The 11692-nt window shown below is 52.9% G+C and overlaps 1 protein-coding gene across 3 annotated transcripts; it reads left to right on the forward strand.

Moving 5' to 3' along the window:
• Window positions 1-813: 813 nt before the first annotated feature.
• Window positions 814-9942, forward strand: UCP2 (uncoupling protein 2). 3 transcript variants are annotated; one of them, XM_070274426.1, is made up of 9 exons: window positions 814-2395; window positions 3209-3363; window positions 4184-4340; window positions 6805-7019; window positions 7195-7405; window positions 8229-8423; window positions 8505-8606; window positions 8957-9137; window positions 9482-9942. In XM_070274426.1, exons 4-9 carry the CDS (start codon window positions 6894-6896, stop codon window positions 9594-9596), a joined length of 930 nt encoding a protein of 309 aa, XP_070130527.1. In that variant the 5' UTR covers window positions 814-2395; window positions 3209-3363; window positions 4184-4340; window positions 6805-6893; the 3' UTR covers window positions 9597-9942. The 3 variants fall into 3 exon arrangements, with proteins under 3 accessions (XP_070130527.1, XP_023501519.1, XP_070130528.1); XM_023645751.2 differs by having other exon boundaries at window positions 1680-2228; XM_070274427.1 differs by lacking the exon at window positions 3209-3363 and having other exon boundaries at window positions 1703-2228.
• The last annotated feature ends 1750 nt before the right edge of the window (window positions 9943-11692 follow it).

The raw sequence follows: 11692 nt of genomic DNA on the forward strand, positions 1-11692 counted from the left end.
ATACTGCTGGTGCAGTATAATTTATACTTAAATGATGTTAAAATTATGTTGTGTTGTAGTTTGGAAAACATTGAATATTGTCTGGAGTCTTGCTCATTATAGCATGCCCTAATGCAACAAGAAGCTGCTTTTTTTTTAATTGGCCCGCAGGTTGTTTCTTTCTTTCTTTTTTTTTAACAAAGAGCTTTTCAGCACTGTATTTGTGTCTTGAAGCAATCTGCACTTCATTTTATAAATCTAACGATAAACTTTATAGGCTTTATGATGACTGTTAACATTTATAAGCAGTCACTATGAATATTGTAATGGTGATTTTATGTGTTAGTTTATCAAACATAAATCTTGTTTAATTTTATGTTTTGTTCCTTACACTTTCGGGGATAACGGAAAGCAATTTAACTCTTCCTGTGACAAGACTTCTTAGTATTTAGAATAAAAAGAGCATAAAACAATAAACATCCAGTATTGAGAGACAGTATGATGAGGCATTAAGAATTCCTATGGGTATCTATAAATTATGTCTATCAGTTGAACCCTGTTGAAGGTATGCAAATGAGCATAGCTATATATAATTTAACCTTGTTTTATAAAGTCTTAACTCATAAAGATTCACTGATATTTCATGAGAAGTTTTGGAAAACACTCTTTTTTTTAATCCATTTAGAATTTATTCAAAGTGCAATAAGCAGCCCTTGATGTTATCATAGTCCAATTTGCATTTTGTTTTTATTTTTTTATAACAGCTTTATAGAAATATAACACACATACCATACAATTCATCCATTTAAAGAATACAATTTAATGGTTTTTAGTATACACAGAGTTGTGCAACCATCACCACAATCAATTTTGGAACATTTTTACCACCACCCCTTACCCTTTAGCTGTCATGTCCCATAGCCCCCATCCTCCCCAGCCCTCCTTTTTGTCTCCATAGATTTGCCTATTCTGGACATTTCAAAGAAATGGAAACATACAATATGTGGTGTTTTGTGACTGGCTTCTTTCACTTAGCACAATGTTTTCAAGATTCATTCATGTTGTGACATATATCAGTACTTCATTCCTTTTTATTACTGAATAATATTCCATGGTTTGGGTATACTATGTTTTATTTATTCATTCAACAACTGATGGACATTTGGGGTTATTTCCATTTTTGACAAACATCCTATTTTTAAACAATGTTTATTTGTAGACTTTCTCACTCAGTTTGGGTTTTTCTTTTCATAGAATCTTTATGGAAAAATAGAATTTTTCTATTTTGGTAGCAATGATTGTTGCATGCTATCACCTTGATTTAAGAATTTTTCTGTAGTTGCTATACCAACTGATATAAAGTCGAATATGGTTGGAAACCAAGGATAGTGATCTCAGGTTAGAAGTACACATTACAAGCAGTAAGGCTGTGTCGGGTGATCTCTACTTCTCCCTTTTAAGTGTCCACACATCATCCTTTTAACAGTCCCTTGAATTTTGCTAGGGGTGAACAAACATCTCAAGGGTGTGTGGTCTTTGAAGTCCAGATTCTTTCCTATTTTGGCAATCAGGGTGACACTTCCACTTCTAGGACTTTGCTTCCACACTGTTCTTCGTGTCTCCTCAAAGATCACTGACAAGTTCAGCAGTCTTACCCCAGATTTGCTGAGCACTCTAGGAATCCGTCATCACAGCGGGACATGGAAGCTCACGTGCAAAAACTAGACCAGCAGCGGATGGGAGACTCCGCCGTGTCAGAAATACTTTTCTGGCTTGACTTCTCAGTTTCGCTTTGCTACTGCTTCTCCCAGAACCATGTGCTCAGTGAGTTTTTCTTTCCTGCTGTAATCATCCAGTCCCATTCCAGCTATAGTCTGCAACTGACGACTTCTGCTTGTGGACAACACGCAAAACAAAGGCATGGAGCCTGGCTGACCAGGGTTCCAGTCTCGGCCCACCACTTCCTGGCCGTGTGACCTTGGGCAGGTGATTCACCTCTTTGGGACTCATCTGTGAAACAGAGGTCACCACTGGCCTCGCAGGGTGTTGTGAAGTATCCACGCTGAACCTGACACATAGGAATTGCACTCAGCAAACGTTCGTCTCCCGGATCCTGCCAGGACACCTCTCAAGGCGCCTTCAACGGCAGCCCACGCAGCAGGGATTGGGCCTCGGCTATATGTCGGCCCGGGAGTGCTGTCATACTAACAACATAGGAAATAGCTGCCTGCTCTCGAAGAGCTTGCAAGGTATTCGGGGGGGCCTGCTTCCGCCGCCTCAACTGTCCTCACGGCGGTCCTGGGAGGCCGACAGGGAGGGAAAAGGGAAGAAAGGGACAGAGGCTCCATGGGCGAACAGAGACCTATCTCCTCCTCCTCCCCAAAGGCACGTGCTCGTCCTGACCACAGGACCCAAGGTTGGTTGTTCACGTGTCTGTCACCCCCACAAGACCGCAGGCTACCTGACGACCCCCCAGGTCGGGTTCTTCTCCAGGGGCTGGGCACGCAGTGGGCCCGGGGCCTGTTGGGCCTTCTCACTCGCGGGGCGCCGGCCCGCTCGCTCGTCTATAAATGGGAGCGGGAGCGTCACACTCGGTGCCCCTGCCCGCCAGGGCCGCAAGTCCCCCAGGTCCCCAAGGAAAAGGCCGGTGGGCGGCAGGAGAAGGCGGGAAGCCCAGCCGCACCCAACGGCCGTTGGCGCTTGCCCGCCACCTGCCGCGGCAGCCCAGATTGGCTCCTTCCTTTGCCAACGCGGCGGCTTTAGCCAATCGCCAGCGAGGCCGGTCGGGAGGCCCCGCCCCGCAGGAGCCAGCCCGCGCGCTCTAGGCGGTGGGGTGGTTTGCGGAGCCTGGGGTCGCGGACCCGCCGCGTGAAAGGAGGGAGTGTCCTTACACTCGAGACCCTGGGCCGCTGTTAGAAAGAGCGCTGGCGGGGCGGGGACAGGGGGGACAGAGGCTTGTGTGACCCTGGGACCCTCTTCTTTCCGAGCGTCTGTCTTGCCATTTCCACAATGAGGTTGGCAGACCCGAGGCGGTGTGTGAGGCGGGGCGCAGGAGTAACCCTGGTGGGGAACAAAGAGGTAGACGCGGGGATCCGCCCGCCCGGCATGGGAGTGGAGGGAGGCGCGCGGAGAACTCTAGGCGTGACGGTCCCCGCGGAAAGGCAGCGGTTGGGAGGTCGCCACCCTCCTCGGAGCCCTGGGCCCCCCAAGCTCCGCCCCCTTCCCGCAGGCCACGCCCCCGAGACCTAAGTCGCGCCGCAGCCCGCGCAGAGCCCACTGCACGCCCGGCCCGCCGCGCCTTCCGACAGTCTGTCTGTGCTCGCTCGACGCGCCGTCCGCCCGCGCACCGACAGCCGCCCGCGCTCGTGTTCTCCTTGCGGCCCGGTGAGCCCGCGCCGGCCCGCCCCAGCCCTGCGCCCGCTACCCCGGCCACGCTCTGCCCTCTCTCATTTCCCTCCTCTCCTCCCAGCCTATTTTGTGTTTTTCCTGTCTGTTCTCTGTTCTTTTTCTTTCTTTATCTCTCTCTCACCTTTTTTCTATCTCCTTTTTGTTCTTTACCTCGCGTTCAACTGGCTGTAATTTAAGCCTACTCCCTCCCCTCGGCCAGGGGGCCCAGCCCTGCCTTGGCTGGGGGCCCCTCTGCACGTGTACGATGACCGGAACGACCGCTCCCTCCGCGGGCGGCTCCAGGCCATTCCCGGGGCTGTTCTTGCTGGGAGGAGGACTTGAGCTGCTTTGCCCGCCGCTGCAGGGCGCGCTCCCAGCCCCTCTTAACATCCGCGCAGCTCGGGTCTGGGTCCTAGTCGGGTCTGGGTCCTAGTCGACTCAGCGAGTCTCTGACCTATCGGGACCCGCTCACAACACTCCCACGGACCAGAATCTGCTGACTCTGTTGGGGGATGCTTCTCCAGAGCCCCGAGGGCACTAAAGCAGAACTCTGGAAGAGAACTGATGTGGGATACTAAGAGAGGAAGCAGATGGGGGAGGGAGGACTCCTGGCTTCCTGTCCCCCCTCCAGTGTGGTCACTTAATCAGTCCCGGCTGCCCTTGGTGAAATGGACCCTGTTCCCTCCCGCCACCCCCTCCCCACGCAAGGACTGAGTAGGCTTGTGTGCCTTGGGCAGGTGGCCCTTTCCTTGCTGATATGTGGTCCTTTAAGGCGAATTTCATTTTCTAAACTCTCCTCCTTTGCTTTCACCCACAGGACACATAGTATGACCATTAGGTGTTTCGTCTCCCAGCCATTTTCTATGGAAAACCAAGGAGATCGGGCCATGATAGCCACTGGCAGCTTTGAAGAAAGGGATGCCTTTAGAGAAGCTTGATCTTGGAGAACTCAGCGTGAGACCTTACTAAGCCAGGTAAGAGTCCAGTCTACGGGAGACGTCTCGTGCTGCCTCCTAGCCCTTTGGTCTAGGGGCCGGGGTCAGGAAGACATTAGCACCACCACCCCAGTGAAGTCGCTCTTCAGAGTTCGCAAAGAACTTTCATATATCCCTGGTCTCATTCTGGCCATTAAACTGACTCTGACAAACCAAGGAGGGTGGTCTCCATTATACAAAGGAGGAAATTGAAGCCCAGATGGTCCAGTGATTGGCCCTGTGTCACCCTGGGAGTCAGTGGCAGAGCTAGGACAGGAACCTATTGTTCTAACTACATATTATTGAGTCCAGCTTTGACTATCTCTGAGACTGAGATTAGTAATCAGGTGTATTTTTTTAACACTGAAACTGGTTATTTGCTGGGGACTGTAAAATATGATTAACTCTTTCTAGGCCTGTTTTACTTACTTTTCTTAGTAGGGTCTTTAGCTCAGGTGACTGTTGTCCCCATACCCACATCTCTGAAGGACCAGGGCAAACCCAAAGCAACATTCACAATGGCAGCTGAACCTCTATACATTCATCTTTGAGGTGGAGGAGGGCCAGGTCTTACTCTTCTCTGGCCTTCACAACACTCTGCAACCCAGCTCAAGGTCAGGACATAATAGACTCATGTCATCATGTCTGACGGCCAGAAAAGGGACACCATTTGCCTGAACCCTCTCAGAACTATCATAGTGACAGAAGAGAACTGGGTTGGGTGTTGGACTTCCTCATGAGAGCCTTGCCTGTGCCTGGGGCTAAGAAAACAGGAGAGAAATGTTCTGGGCAGCAATACAAAGCAAATAGCATAAGCTTGGGAGCCTAAAAGATGTGGCTCTTACTAAGTTCCCTCATCTGTAACATGGAAGTAAGAGCAGCCACCTCAAAGGGCTGCTCTGAGGAGTAAGTGAGCTGATTGAGTGCCCCAGGCAGTGGAGTAGGGGAAGGTGTGGAACACTTCCTGGGAGATGGATGTGTCAGAGCAGGGAAGCTGGGGAGTCTAGAGCACCTTCATCAACCCATTCTGCCATTTGAATGCCAGTCTTCACTGAGCCTCCTGTGGGCCAGGTTCCAGGGAAACAATAAGGCTAGGCCCCACCCTTTAGGAGCTCTTGATGCAACTGAGTAGTAAGTAGCCTCTGGATTTTCCTGGTTGCCCCAGTCACCTGGGTGAGAAGCCCAGGAGGAAGAAGCTGGGTGAGCTGTTTGTTTCCATGGGTCTCTGTGTTCACAGCTGACTCCCACCACATCCTCCCTCTGCCAGCCAGCTCTGTCTTCCTGGCCCCAATGACAGGGGCAGCCAATCAGGCTGGGCTCAGAGCAGCTGCTCCTATGAAGTCAGAGAAGTGATCTCAGGGGAGAGAGAAGCAGGTCACCCTCCCCCATTGGGGTGCTGGGCTCACTTCCTCCTGAGGCAGCAGAGGAGGGCGTTGTTCCAACTCTGAGAACAAAATGGAGCTTTTGGTTTCCTCTGTCACTCTTCATAGCTCTGACCTGGACTTCCCCATCCCCACCGCTTTTACGGTGAAGATATAGATCCCCTATGTTGGAGGAGAAACTGTCCAGACAGGGAGACAGTTTTCCCTGCATCACACAGTAGGCCAGGCGGAGAGAGTCCAGTGACTATGCACTTACTCTCAGCCCCAAGAATTGTCCAGTGTCCTTCAAGCCACAGCTAAATTTTACCTTTTCTGATTACCCACTCTTCCTTACCTCTCTCCCGATGGAGTTAGTTGTTCCCTCCTCTGCATTTTGAGAGTACGTCCTGCAAGCCTGGAGTGCAGCTTGAATCACCTGCCTACCCCCTGTGCCTGGACAATAAGCCCCCTCTAGAGTAGACAACATTGTCTCCTGTGTCTGAACCAGTGCCCAGCAAAGCTGTCGTGTTGAGTGACTAGCAAGCCCAAGCTGTGTGGGGGCTGGGGAAGAAAATTAGACTGATGGGCTGGGAGGGGACTGAATTGGACTTTTCTTTCCTTTTCTTCTAGACTTAGATAATTCCAGACCCATAGGGATCTCTCCTGCTTAAGAAATCCAGGGCATAAGCTTGTGGTTTTGTGCCTGTCAGGGCTTGATCTGGCTGAAACTTTTTCCCCACTTTGGCCTGTCCTCCAGACAGATCTGCAGAAGTAGGAATGTGGGTATGATCACTGAAATCTCTGCACTCAGCAGACAGGGCTGGGCCAGTGCCTGTTTGTGAGGCAGCACTGGATAGCCCTGATCCAGACTCTCCCTGAGTGAAAGGGAGGGAACTCCGCACAAGATATGGACTCCTCTGGCAGGAGTTGCCTCTCCAGCCCCTATTTGGGTTCCTCCAGGGAACTCACTCCTATTCCCCCTCACAGGGCTGCTCTGGTCCTTGCTTAGGGAGGTGGTGCTGTCAGGGAAGGTAAGGGTGAGGGGGTGAGCAGGGGTGCCTGGGGATACTGCTCCTCATCGGGCTTCTCTCTCCTTGGCTTAGATTCCGGCAGAGTTCCTCTATCTCGTCTTGTTGCTGATTGAAGGTGCCCCCTTCTCCAGTTTTTCTCCATCTCCTGGGAAATCGGCATCATGGTTGGGTTCAAGGCCACAGATGTGCCCCCTACTGCCACTGTGAAGTTCCTGGGGGCTGGCACAGCTGCCTGCATTGCAGATCTCATCACCTTTCCCCTGGATACTGCTAAAGTCCGGCTGCAGGTAAGGGGGGGAAGCCTGGGGGTCCTGATGGTGTCTGATCTGCTCCCTTCCCAAGACACAGACTTCTCAAGGGCCAGTGGGGTGTTTGAGACTGTAAACTTTGGAGCATAGGGATGGCAGGAGATGGGGAGGGCAACCTTCCTATCCCTGTAACCACCGTGTCTTTGCCTTGTAGATCCAAGGAGAAAAGCAGGGGCCAGTGCGGGCTGCGGCCAGCGCCCAGTACCGCGGTGTGCTGGGCACCATCCTGACCATGGTGCGCACCGAGGGCCCCTGCAGCCTCTACAACGGGCTGGTCGCCGGCCTGCAGCGCCAGATGAGCTTTGCCTCTGTCCGCATTGGCCTCTATGACTCCGTCAAGCAGTTCTACACCAAGGGCTCTGAGCGTGAGTGTGGAGCTGGCCCATAGTCCCCTTGGCCTTTTCTTCTCAGTGATTGATCCTAGTTTACTATGCTGCAAAGCTCCTTTAGTCCCCAAGATCCCTAGGAGAATCAGAACTGAGAACTAGAAGGGGCCCTGATTCTCCTAACGATTCCTGAGCACCTGGGCTGTGCCAGGCTCTGAGCAGGGCATCATCCCATGAAGTCCTCACCACCACCTTGAGAAGAGTAGGTGGTGCCATCCTCATGTTAGAGATGAAGAGACTGAGGCTTGCCGCGGGGAGCAGACTTGGCCAAGGGCACACAATGGTGAGCTAGAAAACACACCCAGGACTTTTGCCTCCAAGGCCAGCACTCCTCCATTTCATCTCCTCGGCATGCCATGCCCACCCGCCATTTTACACATGTGGAAACAGAACCCAGATCAAAAGGTCACCTTTTTCCAAGATCACATGGCAGGGGGAAGAGATCTGGGATGAGAATCCAAGTCTTATGAGTCCCAGTCCTTGGGAAAGCCACTTCTCTCTGAGCCTTGTTTTGCAGATTTGTCACGTGGAAATGATTCTCATTTCTCAGTGGTGTCGAGCAGATTAAATGAAGTGAATGAAAATGCTTTATGAAGAAATCACTAACTCTCATTCTGTCCTACTCCTTGCTGTGTCCCAGTGCCTAGCAAGTAGTAGACACAGTGATACTTTGATGCAAGGAGTTATTAGAGCAAGAGCTAGTCTGGATCCTATTCCCAAAAAGCAAGAGGTTACAGTGACATGGTGGTTTTGGTGGAGAGGCATGCCCAGCTGGCCGCTGACCCCCATGGTTCTCCCACAGATGCCGGCATTGGGAGCCGCCTCCTGGCAGGCAGTACCACAGGTGCCCTGGCTGTGGCTGTGGCCCAGCCCACAGATGTGGTAAAGGTCCGGTTCCAGGCTCAGGCCCGGGCTGGTGGTGGCCGGAGATATCAAAGCACCGTTGATGCCTACAAGACCATTGCCCGAGAGGAGGGGTTCCGGGGACTCTGGAAAGGTCTGTACCAGGTGTTTCTTTCTCCCCATCTTCCTCTCCCCCCATTCCCTGGTCTCACATAGACACTGCTTCCTCCTGTAGGGACCTCTCCCAACGTTGCTCGTAATGCCATTGTCAACTGTGCCGAGCTCGTGACCTACGACCTCATCAAGGACACCCTCCTGAAGGCCAACCTCATGACAGGTGAGTTAGGGTAGATGATGCTGGGTCTCGCCCTTCCTCCAACCAGAAATCAGGTGTAGGAATCTGTTTGCCTGAAGACCACATCTTTTCATCCTGTTTCCCCTCTGCTTGTGGAGCGAGTTTCTCTCTCCCATTTGCCATATTGAAGCCAACTGCGGCAAAGCTCTCATTTTGCACATTGAGGCACTGAGGCTAGATTGGCAAAATGACTCCTGTGTCCTCAGGAGAGCTAGCTGGAGTCTCCGGCTCTCTAAAACCACGAGACCCCTAGCTACTTAAATAATCTCTCCCCTTATGGAATGATGGGGCAAGGAGTCCTGACTGCCTTGCCTACTTCTCCTCCTTGGCAGATGACCTTCCTTGCCACTTCACTTCCGCCTTCGGGGCAGGCTTCTGCACCACCATCATCGCCTCCCCTGTCGACGTGGTCAAGACGAGATATATGAACTCTGCCCTGGGCCAGTACAGCAGCGCTGGCCACTGTGCCCTTACCATGCTCCAGAAGGAGGGTCCCCGAGCCTTCTACAAAGGGTGAGCCTCTGACCCACCCCGCCCAATTCCAGGCCTCCTATCACTCAGTTGGGAGAGAACCACCTGGGACTGAGCAGCAACCAAGTATCAAACTATTTTTGATCCTGGCCCTGGTATTTCACTGGCATTCTCTCATGCTCTTAACTCCTTCCCAGAGTTGCTATCATCCCTACTTTATGGAGGTTTAAATGGAAGGGATTCTTGCTCACAGCCACACAGCTGTGAGGCTATTACCTGGGCCTTCCCAACCTCCTTTGAGACGAGCAGCTGGGTTGGATTGGATGCCAGGGCCCAGCAGGGTAAGTGGGAGGTGCCCCCTGTGACCTGTGTTTTCTCCCCTCTAGGTTCATGCCCTCCTTTCTCCGTTTGGGTTCCTGGAACGTGGTGATGTTCGTCACCTATGAGCAGCTGAAACGGGCCCTCATGGCTGCCTGCACTTCCCAGGAAGCTCCCTTTTGAGCCTCTCCTGCTGCTGACCTGACCACCGCTGGCTTTGCTTTGGCTTCAGCCAGGCCCTGCTTCCCTTTTCCTCCTCCTCTCCTTCCCTTCTCTCTCCCCCCACCCCTTCCTTCCTCTCCCTTTCCCACCACCTCCCTTCCCTCTCCCCACATTCTCATCCCTCTTCCGTACCCCATCTTCCATTGCCTCTCAGTCCTGGTGGAGTTGACCCCAACTGACCCTGTGGGAGGCCTGGCAACAGCCAGGATTCCAAGCCCTCAGTGCCCTGAAAAGTTCAGCCCAACTCTTCATCCTGCTCCCAGCCCAGCCCCACCAGCACATCACCCATAAAGCAACCTCAACCTTGGTGTCTCCTCCCTCTCTTGTAGCTGTTACCAGAGGTCTTGGTCGAATGGGCCCTTTTGATACCTGGTAGACAAGGGAGGAGCCACTTTGAAAGGAGTATGTGGGCTACCTTCTACCCCTAGCACCCAGCCTGGGACCCATGGAGGTCATCTAGTCCATTTTGTTTTCCAGACCAGGCCTGGGGCTGAGGTGGCAAGTGAAGGAGCATCCCACAGTCACAGCAGTGGCCTCGCCTCCCCTTCCCCTGCCAGGCCACTTGAGCTTTCCCTCACTCAGTGCCTGGTGCTCCAGCACCAACCTTTCCAACCTCCCAGCTGGCCCCAGGCCTGTTTATCTGCAAAGTGAAAGTGTTCCCATCTGCCCTGCATTTCCTGTGCTTCCTGGAAGATTTAGAGGAACTTCGGAATCTTAGGTGCTGTGGGCTTATTTTATCCCGTTTTACAAATGGGAAACGAACCTCCCCAAAGTCCCGGACTCAGTGGGGACAAGTCAGGCTGCTTCCCATCCTCCAGAGTCACACCCTCAGGAGGGGGCCTGGGTGCACCTGCACTGGGTGGAGCGGGCTGCAGGGCAAACATTGGCTGCAGCCTGAGGATACTTTCCACTTCGAGTCTCGCCCTCTCCCTGGGCTAGAGATCCCAAGGAGATGGTGACAAGCCATGGCTTAGCCTGCACAGGGATGTCAGCCTTCCTGCCTGCCTGTCCTCAGCGGCAGTAAAGCAGGTAGGCAGGGCTGCTTCTGTTTCAAGGGTTAGGGGACTCTGAGGTCCCGGAATACCCGAGGCCTCTCCTGCAAGGCTGGGCCCTCAGAATTAAGTCACCCAGGACCATTTTATAGATGTCTGCAGAAGCTGAGGGCTGCGACAGGTCACACAGGCAAGGACACAGGAAGACGGCAGCTGAACTGGGACTCTGACTCAGACTCCTCCCCGACCCTGTGGACTCGTCCCCCAGGGGCCAGTGCTGGGGTCCTACCAGAATCCTGTTGGGCAGCTGTGGAGCCAGGCCCAGAAAATAATGACCTCCCACTTCCCACAGCCTAAAGCAGCTCATGCTGCTGCTCCTTCCCTGCTGGTCATTCCTGGAGGCTAGGCCCTTCAGTGCTTGGGCAAGGAGGCCCGGAGAAGGAAGGAGGGCCCAGGATTTGTCACCTTACTTCCTTCTTCTCACAGGCTGAGCTGAAGCCTCGTAGTCTCCAAGAGGGACAGGGTTGGGTGCCATGAGTTGAACCTGGTTGAAGGTGGCAGGCAGCCCAGCCAGGCTCTTCTCTGCTGGGCTACAGGGAGTCAGCATAAGTGGAGGTGCCGGTCAACGCACCTTAATTCTCACATTAATCCTGTGGGGCAGGCTGTCACTGTTTTGCACCAGAGGAAACAGGTGCAGTTTGTTGCCCTAGGCATGTCTGTCAGCTGGTTCATTCACCAGCCTTGTGTCCCAGACACTGGACTGGACGTAGGCCACCAGGCTTCATCCTGGTTCTGAGCATGATCCTGGGACAATGAGGAGCTGGGAACAGTGGTAGGAACCACGGCAGTGTACCGGTAGGCCTGACTCAGTCACTGGTCCTCAACCTTTAGTGCCTATGAAATGAGCCTCTGGTGAGCCCTGCTTTGCCTGACTCAAGGTAGCACTGAGGATCACAGAGGTAATCTTCATAAAGGTCTCGTCAGGCTTCCTTCAGAGCTTCACCATGAGGCAGGTTAGGAGCAGGCTCCTGCTGGCCCAGAGGAGACCTAGAGTCACAACCCAGG

This window comes from Equus caballus, chromosome 7 (genome assembly GCF_041296265.1).
Source record: "Equus caballus isolate H_3958 breed thoroughbred chromosome 7, TB-T2T, whole genome shotgun sequence".
NCBI classification, from domain to species: domain Eukaryota; kingdom Metazoa; phylum Chordata; class Mammalia; order Perissodactyla; family Equidae; genus Equus; species Equus caballus.

What these genes read in the sequence shown, in the direction of transcription:
- UCP2 (XM_070274426.1), top strand. Translation starts at nt 6,894, where the DNA reads ATGGTTGGGTTCAAGGCCACAGATGTGCCCCCTACTGCCACTGTGAAG. An exon ending in CTACACCAAGGGCTCTGAGC is followed by an intron (nt 7,406 to 8,228) that starts GTGAGTGTGGAG and finishes GTTCTCCCACAG; the next exon opens with ATGCCGGCATTGGGAGCCGC. An exon ending in CCCCGAGCCTTCTACAAAGG is followed by an intron (nt 9,138 to 9,481) that starts GTGAGCCTCTGA and finishes TCTCCCCTCTAG; the next exon opens with GTTCATGCCCTCCTTTCTCC.